This window comes from Orbilia oligospora, assembly GCF_000225545.1.
Source record: "Orbilia oligospora ATCC 24927 unplaced genomic scaffold scaffold00007, whole genome shotgun sequence".
NCBI classification, from domain to species: Eukaryota; Fungi; Ascomycota; class Orbiliomycetes; order Orbiliales; family Orbiliaceae; genus Orbilia; species Orbilia oligospora.
The window spans coordinates 511,817-533,258 of NW_011645564.1; the positions used below are offsets into that span (position 1 = coordinate 511,817).

Below are 21,442 nucleotides of genomic sequence, written 5' to 3' on the forward strand. Positions count from 1 at the left end.
TCTTCAAGAATATTACGACTATTTAAAATAGGTACTAAGATCGGGTTGGGGGGTTAGTCATATATACGAGGTGGCGGCGTCCAAGATTTCGATATAATCACAAACCTTACGATTGGAGGGAGTACGCCATGAGTTATTCCCAAACTTGAAAAGAAAAAAAGGGAACATTTTGTTGAATTCTTACTATTCTGAAGACCAGAACCTCGCACTTTCCGTAACGCCACAGCATGTGACTTGGGTACCTCAAGAACCAGGCTCTGTGGTGGACTTTTGCAATGCAAAAAACACAGAGAATAAAATGGGATGTGAGGCGGCTGGTAGAAGTAACTTTTGTAGGTACCTCTTCATAAAATGGTTGGAGACTATTCATCCGATGGGCTGATATCTCTGCTCTAGATAAGGTGGCTGGCAATACCCGGACCGATGGCTTTTCGTTTGATGAGAGTTATTTGGATGTTTCGATCAATGAAACTGTGAGTTTATAAAATTATACCTACTGTTAATTCTTCTTTCTCGTTGCAGTTTTCCTAATAGCTAAGCAATTTTATTAATTAGGCGACTGGGTACTGGGTAGAAGACACAATTACGGCCGACGGCATAGATGTCAGACTCCAATTCGGCGTCGCACTACAATGGCACACATCTCCAATTCTGGGACTCGGAATCCAACCCGTGAATCAAAACCGAAGACGTCCTGGGTATTTAGACGCCTTAAAACAACAAGGGAAAATAACAGGACGCTTTTGCAGTTTATACAACCACATGACTCCAAACACTACCGGGGAGATAGTTCTAGGCGGAGTTGATGCCAGTAAATTTCAAGGAAAACTCGCCGTTTGGGATCGAATGGGAATTCCTGGGGAAGTCGATGCGCCCTCTGTTCGTATCAGTAATGGAACGGGTCGGTTTAAAGGACCTTATGAGAATTCAGGGAAACCTTTGGCTATTGTTGATCCACTTGCTCGAGCGCTTTTTATTCCGGGTAATATGTATACTGAGCTTATTACTACGCTCGATGCATATGGTCTTCAAAAGAATAAGTTTAATAAATTGGCTCTTCCGTGTGATAGGAACTACTCGCCGGATGATTTCCTCGAGTTGAACTTCAACGAATTGGTTATAAAGATAGAATTTAATCATCTTAAGGGTATCAGATTCAATAATAGCCTTGGATTATGCGAGCTCTCTGTTTTTCCAACTGAAGGAGTGCTTAATATCACTAAACAGTGGTCTTTTGTTCTTGGCGGACCATTCTTTCGGTATGTATTCTCCCTATTATTAGTTCATTATATCGATGTTAATTAACCATCAACAGAGCCGCATACACAGTCCTCGGTGTCGAGACCAATATCACCGGAATAGGAGTCTTAAACCCATTCCCAGTAGGCCGGGACATAATCGAGCTTGGAGGTAGTTTTGGAACATCACTTGACGAAATCCAAGGCAGCTCATCGCCGCCGCCGTCAACAAACACAGGATCTGGCCGTGCTTTATCCTCGGGAGGGATTGCGGGTGTTGTTATTGCAGTCGTTTTTGTTCTGGTAGCTGCCCTGGGAGCCTTATTCTTTATACGAAGGAAGAGAAAGAATATCCCGGATATACCGTCTCCGGAGGGTTATCCCTCAGAGTTGAGCCCGAATGTACGGCCTACGAGTGAATTGGAGGCGAAGGTCGCTGTGCCTGTATCACATGAGCTTCCGGTTTATTTGGCGACTTATGAGCTTGAAGCTGAGGCAAGGCGTTAAATATTTTGTGGGAGATATATATATGTGAATGTTTATAAGTGTAATATCTTTGATCATGGGTAATGTACCAAGTATTGGAATATGCATGTTGATATTGAAAGAATTTATGACGGTCAGATTAACAGATATTTGCAGATATCAACCATATCATGTAACCTCACAACCTACTTCAGCCGATTCTTAGTATCGGTTGTGAAATCAAACTACAGAACATTGACATGTATAAATTAACCAAATTGTAAAGAACTCCGTCTGTCATTAATTCAATTAACATTTAAACTTCATCTGCGGCGAGCGCCACGACTGTCGTGGCCTGAACGGCGCTCTGGGACCGGTACTAAGGCTAATCATTAACTATCTAACTATACATTAACCAACTAACTTAATCGTAGGCATAAATTAAACGCTCGGTAAATTTGCGAACGATTACGGGAGCTCCTGCAATAATCCAGCGCTAGCATCAAGTTCATGCCTATTGCTACCTATATGATCACCCTGCCAGTTTGTCTGATTAGAAGGGTTCTGAGGTAATTCTACTTGTTTGTTAGTAGCTCCTAATTCGCTAGGGGCTAGCGCTTTCGAATCGGCCTCAGCTGAAGAAGATTCTTCAGATGGTATACTCGACGTCTTTTGAGCGTTAGCTTTCTTTCGGCGGTAAAGAAAGTACCCGAGTACGATTGCGGCTATTAGCACGACTCCTCCTCCTACCCCAATACCTATCACAGCGCCGAGGGGTAGTTTATTAGAAGATCCGTTATTAGGCGATGGATCTATCGCAGCCCCCCTCACGTTCATAAGGGTGGCGCCAAACCTCCCACCGATTTCAACAATATCGGTTGTTGTATCATTCCGGCTCAAACCTGCGATTGCACTTGTTCTAGTTTCGGGATCTAAGACTACATATGCATTTCTGAAGGGTATAATAACAATTGATTAGCCTTTTTTTTTAACGCAAAAGAATTAAACATGCACAGGTGATATGGGGAAAGGAAAGCTTACTTGACGAAGGGGCCTCCCAATATGAAGGGGGTGTATAATTCAGCCCGTGAGTCGAGCAGCCAGAAAGCTAATCCGCAGAAACTGGGGTTTTCTGGCCGTGGTATGCGAAGTAATAGATCATTGAAAGGAATTCTTATAGTGACTTTGTTGAAGGTAAATTCAAGTACGTGTTGCAGAGGGATGTTGACATCGCATGGTAGGCTTTGGACTGGATATGTCGATCCGCTGGAGCTGGATGGGTCTTGTACGTCGATGACTACGAGTCCGAATGGGTATAGGGCGTTGATCAGGGGGTCATATATGCTGCCTGGTAGGCTAAGGTAGCTATAGTAAAATCGATTAAATCTTAGTTATGGGGCTTCCGCAAACGTTGAATAATGTCGTGCAGGCTCGAGGCAGTACATACGGATAGAATGGATTGATTTGTATGGTTGCATTATTCGAGGTACTACGTGAAGGATAGACGGTTCCGGTGGAGTTGGCTGGATCATTTATATTCCCCAGCCGAACGGTAGGGTGAAAAAGTATCCTTCCACCATATTCACTCCCATAATCATCCCTCGTGGTAGGCTCCCAGGTATATCGGTCGAACCCTCCATAAAATTTGCTGCGATCCAAGGCTCCGATAATAATCTGACCTTTGGCTCCGGGGTCTTGAACATTATAGAAGCTACATGTAGTACTTGCTATTTTCCCTTGCGTCCTTAAGTTGTTTAGAAAAGTACGGGTGGGATTTCTAGGAGGAGGAGAGTCATCGTTTCCGAATGCGATCGGGAGGTGGTTGTATGTGCCGGGAAACCAGACCCCTTCGAGACCAAGTCCGAGCATTGGACGGCCGTTCCACAATCTAGCAATGCCAAGTTCTAGATCCACCGTCGTGTCTCCAGCCTTAAGAGTGTCTTCCACGTAGTATCCGCGTGTAGTCCCCTATATATATGTATGACCGCCCATTTATTAGTGAGAGTTCGCCACAAGAAAGGTGTAAATATGTAGAGCAGCAAATGGATACTTACTATTACGCCTAAATCGCCATCAGTAAAGTTAAAATCGCCCAGGGAATCTTGGCCTGCCGGCGGTCTGTCTATGGGGGTGCATTTATATCAGTTTGCCGTATATATATCGATATCGCGATACGTAAAGTAATGCTTGAGTATGGATAGGAAGCAAACTAAGATAGGTAGGCATGTCCTTACAATATCCACTGGTTTCCGCAAAGACACACCCAATTTTGTTTATGTCTCTGTTACAGAAGTCGGAAATAGATTTTGGACGTTCAGGAACCCAAGTAAAATTAGATGTCCAAACAATAAGTTTGAGCCGATTGTCTTTCAATTGTTAGGAAAAATCAATAGTTAGTATAAGAGTACTTTTGAGGCTCAAGTTACAGTTGCCGAGATGGATTTATCTGCAATTTAACAAGACCTGACTTTTATTGCGCCTGATTATAAATTGGTGACTTACCATTTCCAAATGTTACGTTTGTGAAGATAGCAGTAACCGCGTCACCCCCTTGTATGAGGGACTATGGAGAGAAGAAAAATTATAGATTAGTATCAAGAATTAATCAACTAGTTCCTTCGGGCTGAGACTTATTGCGCAGCTGGTCGGTACTAACGTATTCAGTTTGGAGTAGAACATAATTTCCGGTATTTCTTGTTACTAGCTGCGATGCCGTAGCCAGTGCTGACCGCTTGGGAAAAATATTCTCCTTATACTCGGTGTTTCCTTGTCGTACTGATGTCACAAAGATGATGAATGCGAGGAAGGAAAGGATTGTAGCCGGTACTCTGGAGTTGAAGGCCCCCATGGCTTGCGAGCTGGGTGGTAGTTAACCTTATAAAAATGAGACAGCAGGAAACTTAACAACCCGTCAGGAGGAAGAGATACATCTACATCTTTACGCTAAATTCGGGGCACCTTGTTCCTTTATACCGATTTACCCCGCTCTGAATACCTGCGGCGCAGTCTAGTAAATTGCCTCGCCATATATATTTATTCCTGGGTGATAAATATCGAGACGGCTATCCGTATGGCTTGAGATCTCGAAACTCATTTTTGCGAGCTTGAGCTTTGGCGCTCCCGACGTGGACAGGCCGAATGGAGGAAGTGACTAACCCAAAAAAATTCGCTTGCATGCATTACCAACCAGCAAACTGGGACTAAGCCAGTAGCCTCGAGACCAACTGAGCCAGGTCTAGTTCTGGAGGTGATATATAAGCCATGGCCATCTCTAAGGCTCGTATCTATATCTGTAGTAGTGAGCTCGTCAGTGGAAGCTGGTGTTGTATGTTTGGGTCTAATCTCAGGAGGGATTTTCAGTGTGGAGTTATGTAACATAGTACAGATACCGCATCAATATAGTATCTCTCGACTTCTAGTGTACCCGTTGCCCCAGGTCTAGAGGAAGATAGGGACCTTCGGCCTCGTATCAAGAAAATGTAAAAAATGGGTTATAATATACTGAGGGTTTCGCAGGGGTTGGGGGGTGTTCTGATAAGTACATGCATAGATCTATCAAGAAAATTCGAAAATAAGTACTCAAGTAGCTATAAGATATAAAACAGAGAGCTATAGTGTATTCGTATCAAGTATGCACACTTATTTTTGCGGCCAAGTTTAAGAAGAGAAAGCTTGTTTTGTGGATCTCAGTGAGGTGGGATATCCGGATTTAATATTTGTATACATATAATGCAACGAAGCCTTCTGCTAGATGTAACTACGTACTACCTTGCGAGATACCATCGCATCGATGTCGGTTGTATAAATGTCAGGATTTTCGTCGACGTCTGAAAAGGGATTTTGGACTATTATCTCTAGAAACAAATTAGGTGGACACGGGGACACATTTCTGCCCTCTCAGTCTAGTTGTCAAGTTCCCGATGAAGTGTCGAACTGCACATGCATTCTTAGCCGCTTGGGTGTGCGCCAAGAATCCTGATTCGGTGTCATACAGATCGTTATTGCGATCTCAGACGCCTCATGAACAGACAGATCATGGCTTGTACCACACTGCACCCTCCGCAGTGCTAGCTCCCTCTAGCCTCTACCCCTACTATATATAACGTTAAAAATAACAGAATTATAGAAAAAGAGTATGAGAAGTGAGCCAAACTTTGTGACTATTCTAGAAAAATTGCGCACAATGGGTTTTGCATTCCTTCTATAATTTATAATCCACATTTTGATGCATATCGATACCTCGACATCGCGATTATATTAGAGCTATGGCCTTATCATAGGCGCAGTTGTCAGCCATGCATGTATCATCGGAAACCACTGTACCCTGCCATCCCAACATAATAAATTGGGACGAATCTCAAGGATGGCTAGTTTTCGTCCGGTCTCACCACATGTCGAAATTGTTGGAGTTTCTGTATCGCTTATTGGTCGAGCAGTTGCTGTGCCGCTTAAGCGCGTTGTACAAGTCATTATTTCTATCTTTCAAGATGTAAAAGAACCAACTCCGGCTATGCAGTGACCCCGCCTTGGAACCTTCAGCCACAATGTTTTTCGCTGGCTGGTGGCGATATTTTTGGTCTAGCTTCTGCAAAAGATATTTGTAAGTGAATCAATCATTACTTCACTATATCAATTTATTTCTTATCCAGCCAAAATCGTAATCATGAGCTCAACTTCAACCCTCCTTGAACTTGAGGTGTTGATTTTGTGGCATTTTGATCGTGGCTAGTGCTGGCGCCCGACATATGTCGACATACCGACAAGTTATAACGTTACTTGCATTGCATTGAATGTTAGATTCTGTATATAACTCGTAATATATTATGAAAAAAACAATCCATGATTAACTATGTATTTCATCTGGCTACAAAGTACCGGTGCCCTTGATCCCAAAAACATTAGAAACGAGCCTCATTGTAATTAAGGGTGAATCGATCAGCATTATTATTAGGACGCCGTAATAATTTTTGGATAAGAAGCTGATTCAATCGTGTGTTATTGATTGCCTTGAAGCTCCTGCGGTTGATAGCCACCAGGGAGTTCCTGTAACACACTCCCGGGTCCTATTAAGGACTGATTATTAGGAACTTCTAGCTCACCCATAACTCCCTCGGTGTTCAATTCATATGGATCTGACGCCGAATTTGAAGGGTGGGTTACATCTACGCTAGGGATATCTGGCATTGGTTTCGATTTTCGTTGTTTTCTGCAAGTAATAAATATTACTACCGCCGTGCCGATTCCAACAAACAAAAGCACGGCGCCTGCTAACCCAATTTCTATGAGAGCACGAGAAGATATACGTGTTGTATTATTGTTTGGCGAGGTAGGGTAAAAGCTTTTCGAGGGACTTGGGAGTCGGGAGAAAGTTGGGATATATTCTGGGACTCCTGTTATCGTTGAAAGTTTGTCGCTGAATACCCCGTCGGAAATTTCTTTGATGGCTGCGTTTGACGGGGCTGATGGATTGCGAACTGCAGCTGCTATTGCGACACGGTTTGCGTCAGGTTCAAGTACGATATAAGCGGCCCTTGGTGGTCTTTGTTAGTTGGAAGTTCCGAGCATAGATGCTTCTGAAAAGTAACCTAAGGCTTGCTTACTTAAAGAAAGCTCCTCCTAGGGAGGAATCGTGTGCGGCGGGGGCACTGAAAAGGAAGATTGGACATAGATCTAGATTGCCTGGAACGGCTTGAACAAAGTCTTGGAATGGTATACTGATAGTGGCTTTCCTAAAGCTGAGTTTAAGGACATATTGTTCTGGAATAGATGCATTGCAGGGTACGCAAAACTCCACGTGAAGCTCTGGTACTGTGCAATTAGTAAGACCGAATTCCCTCATGACTGAGTGGAAGTCGTCTACAATAGGCAACGGTAGGGTAAGATGACTGCAGCGAGGTAAGATTGTCAGTACTTAAAAATATATATATCGAGTTGGGAATTAACGGTTCTAGACGGATAGGATGTGCGGAAATTGTAGCAAAAGTAGATTCGTTTTGATTTTATACATACGAAAGGAGTGGATTTAACCTTATAAAAGGCATGTAATCATTGGTACTAGAGTTGGGGCTGTGTAACACCATGGTCGTAGTATCTGTGATATCACCTATCCGGACTGTCGGGAAATCCATAAGATAAGCTTTATCTTTACCGTCAGGAAAGCTATTATCCTGGGGTGCAGGCGGATCATATACGTCGAGCTCCCCATAAAATCTATTAGGATTTACACCCCCAAAGACCATCTCGCCTGCGAGATTGGTGTCAAATATATTGTAAAAACTACAAACCTTCGCCCCGATCCTACTTTGGTCGAATAGTATAGAAAGATAGCCATATTCGCGATCGTTTCCTTCTCGAGTATCCTTAACGCCGAATGTGTCGCCAAAATTTAAGCCAAGCCCAAAGAGGGTTGTGTATTATTGGCCCAACTAGTCGCGGCCAGAAATTGAAGGTTAACATGGGTATCTTCGATGGTGACGACATCTTCTACGATCTCCCCATCTGCCCAACGCGACTGTTGACCTGACTACTCAGATTTACCAAGTTTTGATTAGTGCATCTGTAGCATAATGTTGTAGTGCCTTGATCGCGCAAGTGTTGGCAAGTGCGCATGCACAGTTCTAGATCTTCGGGAAGGACATCAGGGCTCATAAACAGAAAGGATCTAGAACACACAGTCTTATTGCCCCAGGTTTTTTCCCCAATAACGGGTTTATCGTGCTTCGAGTCTGTGCCCATAGGCGTTTTGTTAGCACGACGCCCCTGCAGAGTCTACGTGCCCAATATCCCAATATCAAGTTTAAAAAGAAGTTCGATCCTTACAATAACCACTCGTGGATTTATAGGCGCAATTATTTATCTTGCAAGATTCGTAAGGGGACGGTGGTTCCTGTGGAACCCAAGTTGTTGGAATTGTTGAAATATCAAGGTTTAAGATTTGATTGTCTGGCCGAGTCTAGAGAGAGAATCCGAAGTTGTGAAAGGGTCTAGCAAACTAACCATCTCCGAATAGCACTGGGGTCTTTATACGCCCGTAGATATTTCCAAGTTTTGTGAATTGCTATGGACCCATGAAAATGAAAAGTGTTAAAATGCGAGCATTCCATCTTAGGATTAACAGGTGCTCGGTGGTTACTAACATATTCAGCTTGTAGGATGACATGTTTTTTCTCTGCTCTTATCCTCAACGATAGGGCTGACTTTTGTGAGAGGGTTTCGGCTGGTTTTCCTGAGGGTACTTTAATTCGATGAAGGTTATCGAATTTCCACGCCAAGCGTATCAACAAGAAAGGTAGAGTGATGGTAAGAGAGATGATGCGAATGGGTTCCATTACGGGTAATAGGTCTACGGAGATTAACCACAACCTTAATCTAAGGTATTTGTATGCTTCTTTACAAGGGAATGAATGTGAGATTGACTCTCATTTGTGGGTCCACCCTGGTTTTATACTCCAAAAAGTATCAAAGGTGTTTTTCCACACATTTGTATTGTCCTGAACCTAGGCATGGGCAAAATAAGTAACTACTATGTAGTACACCTATATGCAGGCATTGGGCAAACCTCACTACTTTGCGATCTCATTAATTCATCTGTTGCATGTCGCTAAACCATGATTGCTATTTTTCTTTTGCAGCCTCCTCTTAATTCTAATCAGCGAGTGCCCGACAAAGGCCCCCCCCCGGAAAGTTTCAAAATTGTTCAGATGGCCGTGCCACCCCCACATCCGTTTCGGCCTGTTGTTGTTGTCGTCGATAACATATGTCATATCGGCTGGGAAATTTCCAAAAAGAGTTGATTTTGTGGCATTTTGGTGCAATAGAACGACTTCAAAGGGCACGATTGTGTAACCTCTTCGAATCATGGGCAAGGACGACCCGAGAAGTCGACAGCATTGAATCAGATATTTGATCTCCAGGTTTTCCATGGAGGTTCTTGTTCGGATAGTCAATAGAATAGCTATGGTAGCTCGTTGTTCACCAGCCCTGCCTATGGATTTATGAATAGATACGGGAATCGAGGTCAGTATAGGGCTCGAGCTTTTAAGGCTGGCTGGCAAGAGGCTTCATGAATTCACTAGCTTTATTGAGCCCTGAACCTGAACAAACAATATGTTAGCTGTATCAGACCAGGATTCGGACGGAGGGTTATGGGATAATGGTAGTTGCACTCGAACCAGGATTACCTTGAATTAGACGGACTAGTTCGAAAAGTGACATCTGTTCCGTGGACAAGGCCCCAAGCCTCTGACATATACGTCAGTGCCTCTCTCTTGATCAAACAACATTAGCCGTCGACATTAACATTAATGTTAAGATTCTCAGCCGCAAGAAACCTAAAAGTTCTGTGTACCGAACATCACCGATAGATGTAAGTATAGATAGAAGATATAAAAGAAGACCCTTCGCCATCTTTGCTGCCTTTATCAGCTACTGACTAGCAGTTGTAACAGACTTGATTATATAGCTTCGGACTTCGAGAATTGCATCGGGTTGGTTGGTTGGTTGAGTGTGCGTTGTCGTCATCCCTGTTGTGCTGTGGACCCGCCGCGCTGCACTGCACTTCTCACAGCTAACTTAGTTACCCCACCCACCTCAACTGAGCTCACAAGTAACGAATTACCCTCAACGTCCCCTATAACTAACTAATCGTACTCCTCCATCCTATTTCCCTCCATTCCCCTTTTTTGTACCGACATCCATAGCTATCCGCTATTGAAGAATAGCACAATGTCGGCTCTCGATCTCTCCCAGGAGGGCCCAGCTATCAACCGTTCAGTAAAGTCTATTACCACCGGTTCCGTCCCGTCCGGCAAGTCGGCATCCTACGCGACCTGGGTGCTGTTATACGTCCAGGCACCGCTACAGAATGCTTTCTCACAGGGTCCACCGAAACCGAGTGTTCTAAAAGTACAAAGTACCGGTGGTATGTATTCTCTTCCCTTCTTCTCTTCAACTTTCTACATCTTTTGTTTGTTTTTGGTTTAGGTGGACTTGATGGTTTAGGATATACCAGGGAAATGAGGGTTTAACGGGGAGCTGCTTATGCTGACATGAGGTGTTTTCGACTTGTTTTTTTAGACGGCGAATTAGATGATCTATTCGAGGACTTCAATGATGGACGAGTACAATTCGCTTTGGCGAAAGTAAAGGACCCGAATACGCAGCTCGGAAAGAATATCTTCTTCGCTTGGGTTAGTTTTTTTTGCTCTTTCTTTCTTACAATACGATTTGATGATAAAGCATCTGAAGGCGGGGTATATGAGAGCGATAAGCTAACGGGTCCGGAATAGTGCGGAGACGGTGTTCCCGAGCGTGTTAAGGGTAACTACGGTGGATACAAATCTGCTGTTGCCAAGCTGTTTGAGGTTTGTAGATACCTACCTACACTGTTCTTATGCCTTAGGCCTAGGGAGTAGAATGGGTAAACTAAAATGACCGTTTGAACAGGGTTACCATGTCGAGATTAGTGCTCGCGATTCTAGCACCCTCAATGTCGAAGATATCATGAAGAAAGTCGCCACAGCATCCGGCAGTAACTACTCGGCTGCCACCTCTTCGTCATCCGCTGCACCATCCAAGCCATCTGCTCCTCCGAAACCGGCGTGGAAGCCCGGCCAAGCCTATACCCCTACAAGACAATATGGAACTCCAGCTGCTCCACGTGGGAGACCCGCTGCTCCAGCTCCGGTTGGGAAGACGGATTCTGACGGATGGGGTGAAGATGCACCCCAACTGTCGAGGAATAAGCTAGAGAACGTCGAGTCGGCGTATAAGCCTACGAAGGTCAACATCAAGGAGCTTATGGCTCAACCATCGTCTACCACTAGCGGTGGATATGAAAGACCAGAGCCGGTTAGAGGAGCTTATGAACCTATTGGAAAGGTCGATATTGCAGCTATCAGGGCTCAGGGTGACAAGCGATATGAGTCCAGGCCGGAAGTCATCCGGGGAGCTTACGAGCCAATTGGTAAGGTTGACATCGCAGCTATTAGAGCTGCCGCTCAACCTCCAAGGGAGCAAGCCCCGGCTCCGGTCCCAACTGCATCTGGCGAAGAAGAAGAACAGACGAGATCCCTATCTGATAGAGCTTCCGCCTTCAACAAGCCTGCTCCATCGGCGTCAGCAGGTCGTATTAGCGCTCTTCCCAAGCCGAAACCCGCAAAGCAATTCGGTACCAGCCCAGCCTTCGGTACCAAACCAAATCTTCCTAGCCAATATGGTATCGGTCCATCGGTATCCTCGTCTGCCCCTGTTGGAGCTGCAAACAAGGACTTTGCATCGGCAGGTGGCAAGACACCAGCACAGATCTGGCAGGAGAAGAAGAACCGCGAACGAGGTTTCTCTGGTACTCAAGAGCCAGCTCCCACGCCTGTCCCGGTTACTCGGACACCAGAGCCAGCGCCACGAGCACCAAGCCCCGAGCCAGAAAGGGAGGGAGAAGAGCCTCAATCCGGTGGTGTCTCTGCTCTCCGGGACAGATTCAAGAATACATCGATCTCGTCCCCATCTGCCCCACCACCGGCACCAATGTCTTCGAAGCCTCCACCGACACCATCGAGGTACGATGACTTTGAGCCGGAGGAGGAAGAAGAGGCACCGCCACAGCCAGCTGCTAGGTTTGTTCCGCCACCCCCACCACAGGTTCAGCAACGCAGCCCGACTCCAAGTCCACCTCGCAGCCCTGCCAGGATAGCCATGCCAGTTTCTCGCAGTGCACCTCCACCAGTCGAGCCAACACCACCACCAATCCCAACCCAGACCAGACCCCGCTCCCCATCTCCGGAAAGAGCGTCGATTGCCCCTGCTGTCGCTGCAGGTGTTGGTCTCGCGGGTCTTGCCGCTGTCGGAGCTGGTGTCGCAGTTGCTCATGCTGCTTCGTCCGGAGTCAAGTTGACCGGCCGAAGAGCCAGGATTGTTTATGATTATGAGAAGGCTGAAGATAACGAGCTTGAACTTATTGAGGGACAGGTTGTCGGTATGATTGAGATGGTCGATGAGGTACGCTCGCTCCTTTGCAAATACATATCATTCTAAAAAAAAAATCTTTTACTAACGCTTGGGTAATTTCTAGGATTGGTGGCATGGTACTAACGAAAAGGGTGAGAGCGGTTTGTTCCCATCTAACTATGTTGAGCCAATTGAAGATGATGAAGAAGAGGAGGAAGAGGCTGCCCCACCACCACCACCACCAGCTCCAGTCGCTGTTGCTCCACCACCCGCTCCACGGGCTCCATCTCCAGAACCGGAACCTGAGGTTCACATGTCCGGTGGAGCAGGACATACTGCTAAGGCTGTCTATGACTACGAGGCCGCTGAAGAGAACGAGTTGAGCTTCCCAGAAGGAGCAACGATTGTTGATATCGTAAGTTATATAATTCCATATATATCTCTACCATTTTTGGGTAAGAAACTAATTGTGATGATTAGGAATTCCCCGATGAGGATTGGTGGTTTGGAAGGTACCAGGGGCATGAAGGGTTGTTCCCAGCAAACTATGTGGAGCTCAACCAGTGATTTCGAACAGAAGAAAAAGTCCTTGTATTTACTTGAAAGTGTTTTAAAGCACTCTTTTTTTTTTGGTTCTTCTTCCCCCTCCCCCCTTTTTTTTAAAAAAAGAAGAGGTTGTCTTTAAATAGGTTTGAATTGGCGGAATGATATTATGACGAGAATCGTATTCGAGGACCGTATATTTTTTTTCGAACGAAGCCACTTTTTTTCCTTCGATAGTGACATGAATCGTTAACGCTACAAAGATGTGTACATTGTATGCAGAACTTTTATACTACAGTTACCTGAGTACTTAATCTAAGTAACTTACACCTCCTGAATATCCCAAGGAACAGCCAATATCATCCTCATAACCTCCTCATCCTTGAATATCTCATCCTCTACCGTCCCCTCCCAGACCATAATCTTCGGTTTTTCCACAATCCTAAACTGTTCCTCCACCACCTCTTTTCCCAAAACCTCCTCTTCCCTTTCCCTATCCTCCTCACTCAATTCCTCAATACTAGGAAAACTCTTCTCCCCAATAACCCTAAACCCCAATTTCTTATACAACCCTTCACCTTCAGTACTAGCCGTCAAAAACACCGGTAAACCCTCCTTAGCAGCGTGATAAAGTCCCCAGAGGGTTAATATTGTTCCAAACCCTTTCCGTTTATGATCCGGATGAACGAGGAGGTGGGAGAGGTAATAATGTTCTGATGTAAAATATTTTAGAGTGTCGCGGAGGGTGTGGAGGTTACAGAGGGATGAACGGGGCAGGGAGAGGGATTTATATTTTATTGCTTCTTCTTTTTTTGCTAGTGAGGATATGGGGGTTTGGCCGGAGGCGATGGAGGATGCTGTTGTTTTGTATTGTTGGATTTTGGAGGAATGGAGGGGACCGGTGCTTCGGCGCCAGAAGGCCCAGGATGTTGGGGTGTCTTTGGAGGAGGTGGTGGTTATTGTGAGGCTTTGGGAGTGGGGGGAGGGAGGGGTGGAGAGTTTGTTGGTGGGGGAGACGAGGGTGAAGAGGGCGTAGGAGGTTGGGTGGAGGTGGCGGAAAGGGTTTGTGAAGAGGGCGTGGGTGTGGAGGGGTAGAGAGTGGCGGTGGATTTCGAGGATGGTGGGGAGGTCGGTGGGGGTTGTGGGGCGGAGGGTTGTTGCTTCTTTTTCTTTCATTTTGGAGGGATTATAGTGTATTGTATTGTATATGGAGGTTTATGGGGGACTCGAGACTAGGATCTAGATATATCTACTTCTAAACACAATGTTGGAAGTCATTCCGGAGCAGAAGAATTTGTTTACGGATGTACCTCGCTTCATTTTGGGATTCCCAAACCTCCGAATTGGGATGTACTGGCTCATTTGAAAACCTATAATGTACTGGTCTTAAATTTTTTTTTAAAGACATTATTGATCACTGATTTGCTGTATTGTAATAGGATTTCTGACTATTTGTGATGATGTTTACCTATATAAGGTTATCTGACTTCCTGTATATGCTGCCTTTCTTCTCTTATGTAAATCACATTGCTCACCGCCTCATCCCGATATCATGCATAGTTTCTATTCAGAGATATGTGGAGATGCACACAGCTTACCAAAATGCTGTGCTAGACTTGCAAACATCCTATGGTGTAGATTACATGGCAATGCGACGACTTTTTTTAGGAGAATCAAACTTTACATATTAGAAAATACATATATGAGAAAATATAAAATGTTTATGGACAAAGTAAGCACAGTAGGAGCCGGTTAATTAATAGAAGATCTCTTACTGATCGCTACCTGACCACATTAACTAGTTTTATTTGGATCTGTCTTAAAAGCTTACTTAAAAGGAGTTAAAATTTTAGCTGACATTTTTTATTTAAATGGACTATATATCAAAAAACTGAAAAAATATATATAGCGTTCGATTGTTGAAATATGATGAAAATGCTTTCAAATTTACTGTTATAACGTCATTGGTGAGAATATGGATAAAATCATTGGTGTCTTCGTTATTAAGGTATAAGAATTATAATTTGTTGTAAGAAGGTGCTATCTAACTAACATTTTCAGTGGTTCACGAAGCTGGGCTCCTTATTCCTGCAGGGAGGTTTATTTAAACTCACGGCCAGAGAACTTCTGAGGTGGATCGCACGCAAGTACCGAATGGAAAGGGTAAGTCTGGAGCTCTAGTTATTTCTACTGTTTGACTATTTTTATAGTTCAAAAAGGTCTTGAGAATTAAAACACCTGGGTACGAGACAACTAAAACACTACAAAACATTGTATTACGAGAGTAAACGCTGTAGAGGCTGCTTTTAACAACTTTACCCGGAAAAATATGTCCGAAGAAGTTTTGGAAATATTCTCAACCCTAGCCGCAATCCTTCGACGAGGACCACCTTTCGCAAGTACAAGAGGATTTAAATATAGAGTTTAACATCCCGAACGGGTGCGCTGGTGACTAGGTGAATAATGTAATTCTCTGATGCCTGATGCCAGGTTACTATGTTGTTTCTGTTTATCATTGGCTCAATCAGTAGTTAAGAATTCTTTACAATATTGATTCAAGATCAAGGGTCTGGACAAGCGTCCTCCACATGGGATCACCGGATTTTTGGATGATATTATCTCCATGAAGGGCCGACACCGCCACGCTATTAAACCTACATACGAATGGATGTTGGTTTCCGTACTTAGGCCAAAGAGCTTTGAAATTGTAGGAAATTCTTAGGAAGACTCACTTTTTGATATTAATACTGTCTCTCTGTAGCTCGCTGGTGGCACGGTTGATGATAATCTGAAAATGTTCCGCTGACCAGTCTAGGTTATCCCTATTATGTGGCTTATTAGTATGAGATACCATCAACTGCGAATAATTCCAAATACTAAGTATATTGTTGACTTACATTTTGTTGACAATAAGGATAAACCTGGTACACCTTTCCAAGATACCAATTGTCGCATCTCCAGCAGTCCCGAGATCAATGATATTCGTCTCAGTACTGGCGCTAGCATCCACCAAATATAACACAACATCAGGATCGTTGCTATCTAAGATGTATTGAGATTAAATCTGAGTAAACATATTTTCCGCAGACAGAGAAGGTACGAATACGGACTGGTAATTTCCCATGGGCCGCTTCTAGTCTCGAACGATAACGGAATATTTTCTTCGATAAAGAACTCTGTCATCCGATCATATCTTTGAATGCCTTTGCGTTGCAGCTTTTCCATAATTGACATTCTTAGACCACACTATAAGCCATTCAGTTGACGAACTTAAATACCTAGAAGGGCCCGAGGGTAGTAAGAGCTTCTTAACGTATTAACTCACGCTCATCATTAGGTTGCCGACCAAAGTCTTCTTTCCCGTGCTGGGTGCACCGAATAGACGTATTTGCCGCATGCTTATTCCTGAACTTGAGAAGGGACGAGTTTTTTGATGACAGATGGTTCCGGAAAAGGCTTAGAGATCTGAACGAAGTACCAGACTCTTGGCAAGGCTACACATACGACAGGGTTTTTAATTTGGTTAGCCCCACTCTCTCCACAGTACACTCCCGCCATTGTCTGCAACTTTAGAGCGAGCACTCAACCCTAACGCGCTTCTTGTAAATAGAGTTCGCTCGCAGGTCTAAAGCTGCTATACCAAGTGGAATTTTCGATTTTTCATCTGACTCGACATGCAACACCTGTTTGGAAGGCTCCGCAGCCGCTCGAGGTCTGCCTCGTTAAAGCAACGGAAGCCTCAGGATGTATGACTGGCATTTTCGTTTTGGTCCTTGACTCTATTTTGTCAATAGGCTCAAATATTAATTCAAACCTAAGGGAGCTTCCGAGGCACGGAAGCCGAGCCGTAGATACAATAGGCTACCAGCAATCACGCCGAATGAAGCGGAGCGCGCTACTTATCCGACCCCAGCCGTTGGCACCCACGGCCTCCATCAGCTTAACGATCCAGATACATGGGTATCCGATTCCGCCAAACAATATGAACTCGACGTTATCGCTATGCATGGACTGAACGGTGACATCTACAGAACATGGACGAAATCAGGCAATTACTGGCTGCAGGACCAATTACCCAAATCGCTTCCCGGCGCGCGGATCTTCTCATACGGCTACCCCTCAAATCTTATGTTTTCGAAGTCAGTGGCTGAGATTGACGACTTCGCGAGGCATTTGCTCATCAGCCTGCAAGAAATCGTTGATGTAAGTTTGCCGATATTAAAAGTGCTTGGTGGGAGTAATCGAGGCTGATTATTGGAGTTGTAGGAGAAAAGAGATATATTATTCATATGCCACAGTCTGGGGGGGATCGTTTTCAAACAGACTATGAGCTTTGCATACAATGAGAATCCAGATATCTGGCTTCGATGCAAGGGCGTCATATTCCTTGGCACGCCACATCGCGGAAGCGCTACGGCAGAAATAGCAAAAACCGTGGCTAACTTTGTCAATAAACCGTCTACATATCTGGGTGTCGGACTTTTCGCCGGCGATATCAGGACAGATTTGTTGGAAGATTTGGCTTACGATTCCCCGAAGCTGACTAGTATTTCCAAGACCTTCCAAGAGAGAGCTGCGGTTCTAATGATATACTCTTTTTATGAGAGTGAAAAGATCTCAGGACAAGTAGTGAGTGATTTCTCATGGTTGGGTTAAATTTTTGTTAATGCCTGGTCACGCTTTGCCGCTTCTGTGGAATACGGAACGGATAGAGAACGCTGATACGGCTTATGTTTCACACCAGATAGTAAATCGTTCATCTGCCATCTTAAACGTGCCTCATGGTAAATACGCTCCTCTTTACGCTGATCATCGAGACCTTTGCCGTTTTGAGAATGCCGAATCGGACAATTATAAGAAGGTGCTCAGAGCAATATTGGAAATGGCGGACGAGATAAGGAAACAAAAGAGTCAAAAACCAATGTCAACTGCGGCTTCCGACAAGTGTAAGGCTGAATCCAAGAATTCTCGCGATACCTTTTTAGCTAAAATGGAGATAGCACTTGATGATCTTGAAAGAGCTTGCATGGAACAGCTCAATATCATAGACATTGCCACGGCCCACCAGGCGCATCTCGAGATTTTTGTCCACGGTACTCTACAGTGGCTGGCTAGTAATAACCAGTATTCCGCCTGGGCGTCAGCTACCAAGGCCTCATTGCTTTGGGTAACTGGTCCGCCTGGTTGCGGCAAAACTATCCTGTCATCATACGTTTCGGAAATTTTGTCGGGAGAGGCGATGGGCTCGTCCATTGCATGTCACTTTTTCTGCGATACTAGAATAAAAGAACGCCAGGACCCTATTATCATGCTTCGGAGCATTATATACCAGATAGTAATACGCAGGCGTCGACTGCTGAAACTTGTGCGGAAGGCCCGAAGCCTCAAAGGACCACAGATTTTCCAACAGCTGAGTGGGCTGTGGGAGCTGCTTCTGGATTTACTAAAGACCGAGAAGCAGAAACAGATAATTATCGTTATTGACGCAATTGATGAATGCGATGAACTAACCCAGCTCATGTTCGTAAATCGGATCACGAAATTTGTGCAACAAGCAGGCGATTCTCCAACCAAATTTTTTATCACCAGCCGTCCCCAAACTTCAGCCTACTTTAGGCTCCCGTCCGATGAAAACATATACCCTCGCTTGGATCTTGAAGGCCTCCAAGAGATGATCGGTCAAGACGTTTTACGAGTCATTCAACACAGGTTGGGTTTATTGGTTCAAAGGAATAGCTGCACTGAGGATTTAAGAACTCGTTTGGAACTTTCACTAGCTTCAAAAGCAGAGAAAACTTTCTTATGGGTATCATTGGTGCTCTCATCCTTGGAAAGCAAGCCGTTTCTTGGCCCAGCCGATGTTCGGATGCTCCAGAAATTGCCTCCCAGCGCCTCCATGTTGTACAGGCAGTATCTGGAGTCCATCCCAGCAACTAGTCGCAAAACAGTCGGGCAACTGCTTCGCGTTATCGTCTGCAGCGGTAGGGCATTGAGAATTGGAGAGATAAATCTTCTGGTTAACCATTCTGTCGAACCAGGGGCAGAACTTGAACACCCTATCTACACAGATGGGGCTATCGCACGCCTTCTGTACCCTTTCATCCGAGTCTCTGGCGACTATTTGGCCCCAATCCACCAATCTATCATAGAGTTTCTTCTCGATCTTGATACCAAAGAAAACGACGATCTTGCTAAAGCTTTCGGTGTCAGCATTCGTCGGGATAGCATTTTCATTGCCGGCGCTTGTATGAGATACCTTCTCTCTGATACCTTTTCTTCGGATCTCTTCGCATATCCGGAGGGTGATTTAGAGGATGAGTACGATCAGGACATCGAATCTTCCGTTGAAGGTCTATCAAGCTCCATTTATAACTGGCTTGGGGAGGTAAGCGAGGACCTTGGTTTCGACAACTTCCAAAGCCGACTGCTATCTGCTGGGGGAATGGCGAGTGATGAAGAACGCTGCAAACGTATTGCTCAAGAATACGGCCTCTACGACTACGCATCGAAATTCTGGACAGGTTTATTTGGCCAAAACAACGATTTTCATGAAGACGAAGATGAGCTCCACAGTATGGCTATCCGGTTACTTGATGATTCCAACATTCAAACAACCAACTGGCTACGTTACTATTGGGCTCTCACAAACGGTGCCGATGATGCTCGCCCGGAGACCTTGAGTCCCCTAGTCCTCGCAGGCTATTTTGGCCACTTCACAATATTGCAGCATCTATCGAAGCAGAGACACAGCGGCGGAGAAGTCGGTGAGGCTATTCATTGGGCCTCAAGGCAAGGGAATTCATCTTGTTTGAAAGTATTCCTGAAGGAATATCTCGATCAAATCTCCAACGAGCCTGGTATTTGCAGCTTGGAGGGATTATCACCTTTGGCAGCAGCCGCTAAATGCGGCCACTTAGAATGTGCTGAGGCTCTGCTAGACCAAAGAATTTTTGATGTCAACACAAAAAACAAAGATGGGCAAACAGCTCTCTCGCTGGCTGTTACTCACGACCATGGGGAGATAGTTGCATTATTACTCAAACAACAGGAAATTGATCCAAACCTCCCGGACAGCAGCGGCTACACACCTTTGTTCTGGACGACGGCTTGCAATTCTCAGAGTATTCTATCAATGTTGCTAAAGGACAAGCGAGTTGACCCTTGCCGTCTCGATAGAAGTGGACGTAACCCTCTATCATGGGCAGCAGAAGAAGGGCAAATCGCTCTTGTAGAACAAATGATAATCGACGGTCGTATGGACTTGAACAACCAGGATTACAGCGGCAGGACACCGCTTTTATGGGCAGTGCTTAATATGAACCTGTCTATCGTAAAATTACTAATAGAAAGCAGGAGAGTGGACGTATCGGTGCGGGACAAAACCGGACGCAATGCTATCTCGTGGGCAGCAGAACGAAGGGACAGATCCCTGATACACTATCTTATCAAGAAGTGCCCAAATGAAGTCGACGCCGCAGACGACCAGGGTTGGACGCCGTTGGCGTGGGCTTTAAACCCCCCAGGCTACCTTGATAATGCTTTGCTCCTCCTTCAGAGTGGTCGGGTGGACATAAACTTCAGAGACATAACGGGTCGCTCACCCTTGTCATTTGCTGTGGGCTGGGGTTATGTTAGGATAGCTGAAACGTTTCTACGTTTCCCAGGAATTGACCCAAATTGCGTTGACAGCGAGGGCAACACGCCCATTTTCGAAGCAGTGAGAGACAACAATGTGGAAATGGTGAAAGTGTTGCTTAGCACGGAGAGGGTTGATGTCAATTTCAGAGGCAAAGGTGGAAAAACGCCTTTGGCTGTTGCAGCGGCCGCAGGAAAGCTTGATATCATCAAGCTGCTCCTTTCGGTGGATGGTATTGATAGTACGGGCCTAATTCAGGAGCATAACCACAATTTTCTGAATTCTGAACATTCTTCGGCCTAACAATATCCCAAACCATCAATATGATCAGTATACCAAAATTCGGAGTAACACAATGCTAGTATTCTGGTATCAACTTCTTCTGTGGTCTCTCCAAACCTGGATAGCTCTACAAAGTACATTCAATATTACCGTCTCTTGTTTTCATGCGGAGTAAGCTGCCAGGATCTTCCACATGCACTTGATTTGTATGAAGGATTTCATGTCATCCGGTTTCCAGAATTTGCACCCATTGGCAAGTTATCGCGTCTAATGAACCAATCATGAACGCTAAATCATAAATTTGAAACAGGCATGTGCAAATAAGCAAATATTC

General features: G+C 44.9%; 7 protein-coding genes across 7 annotated transcripts; 3 read left to right on the top strand and 4 right to left on the bottom strand.

Moving 5' to 3' along the window:
- Positions 1-298: 298 nt before the first annotated feature.
- On the top strand, positions 299-1,745 carry AOL_s00007g135 (uncharacterized protein; the record flags this gene model as incomplete). The annotated part of the gene is made up of 4 exons (XM_011120036.1): positions 299-332; positions 397-473; positions 556-1,259; positions 1,316-1,745. 4 exons carry the CDS (start codon positions 299-301, stop codon positions 1,743-1,745), a joined length of 1,245 nt encoding a protein of 414 aa, XP_011118338.1.
- Positions 1,746-2,171: 426 nt separating this feature from the next.
- AOL_s00007g136 (uncharacterized protein) lies at positions 2,172-4,551 on the bottom strand (the record flags this gene model as incomplete). Its single annotated transcript, XM_011120037.1, has 6 exons — positions 2,172-2,655; positions 2,745-3,068; positions 3,151-3,671; positions 3,758-3,825; positions 4,206-4,266; positions 4,360-4,551. The coding sequence occupies 6 exons, from the start codon at positions 4,549-4,551 to the stop codon at positions 2,172-2,174; spliced, it is 1,650 nt and encodes a 549-aa protein (XP_011118339.1).
- Positions 4,552-6,698: 2,147 nt separating this feature from the next.
- On the bottom strand, positions 6,699-7,942 carry AOL_s00007g137 (uncharacterized protein; the record flags this gene model as incomplete). Its single annotated transcript, XM_011120038.1, has 3 exons — positions 6,699-7,233; positions 7,304-7,588; positions 7,713-7,942. The coding sequence occupies 3 exons, from the start codon at positions 7,940-7,942 to the stop codon at positions 6,699-6,701; spliced, it is 1,050 nt and encodes a 349-aa protein (XP_011118340.1).
- A 2,485-nt stretch (positions 7,943-10,427) lies between these two features.
- AOL_s00007g138 (uncharacterized protein) lies at positions 10,428-13,214 on the top strand (the record flags this gene model as incomplete). Its single annotated transcript, XM_011120039.1, has 6 exons — positions 10,428-10,623; positions 10,779-10,891; positions 10,991-11,065; positions 11,148-12,698; positions 12,772-13,062; positions 13,128-13,214. The coding sequence occupies 6 exons, from the start codon at positions 10,428-10,430 to the stop codon at positions 13,212-13,214; spliced, it is 2,313 nt and encodes a 770-aa protein (XP_011118341.1).
- Positions 13,215-13,514: 300 nt separating this feature from the next.
- On the bottom strand, positions 13,515-14,366 carry AOL_s00007g139 (uncharacterized protein; the record flags this gene model as incomplete). The annotated part of the gene is made up of 1 exon (XM_011120040.1): positions 13,515-14,366. One exon carries the CDS (start codon positions 14,364-14,366, stop codon positions 13,515-13,517), a length of 852 nt encoding a protein of 283 aa, XP_011118342.1.
- A 1,366-nt stretch (positions 14,367-15,732) lies between these two features.
- AOL_s00007g140 (uncharacterized protein) lies at positions 15,733-16,587 on the bottom strand (the record flags this gene model as incomplete). The annotated part of the gene is made up of 5 exons (XM_011120041.1): positions 15,733-15,844; positions 15,923-16,012; positions 16,088-16,232; positions 16,301-16,436; positions 16,516-16,587. The coding sequence occupies 5 exons, from the start codon at positions 16,585-16,587 to the stop codon at positions 15,733-15,735; spliced, it is 555 nt and encodes a 184-aa protein (XP_011118343.1).
- Positions 16,588-16,864: 277 nt separating this feature from the next.
- Positions 16,865-21,129, top strand: AOL_s00007g141 (uncharacterized protein; the record flags this gene model as incomplete). The annotated part of the gene is made up of 4 exons (XM_011120042.1): positions 16,865-16,936; positions 17,010-17,393; positions 17,514-17,819; positions 17,935-21,129. 4 exons carry the CDS (start codon positions 16,865-16,867, stop codon positions 21,127-21,129), a joined length of 3,957 nt encoding a protein of 1,318 aa, XP_011118344.1.
- Positions 21,130-21,442: the final 313 nt, after the last annotated feature.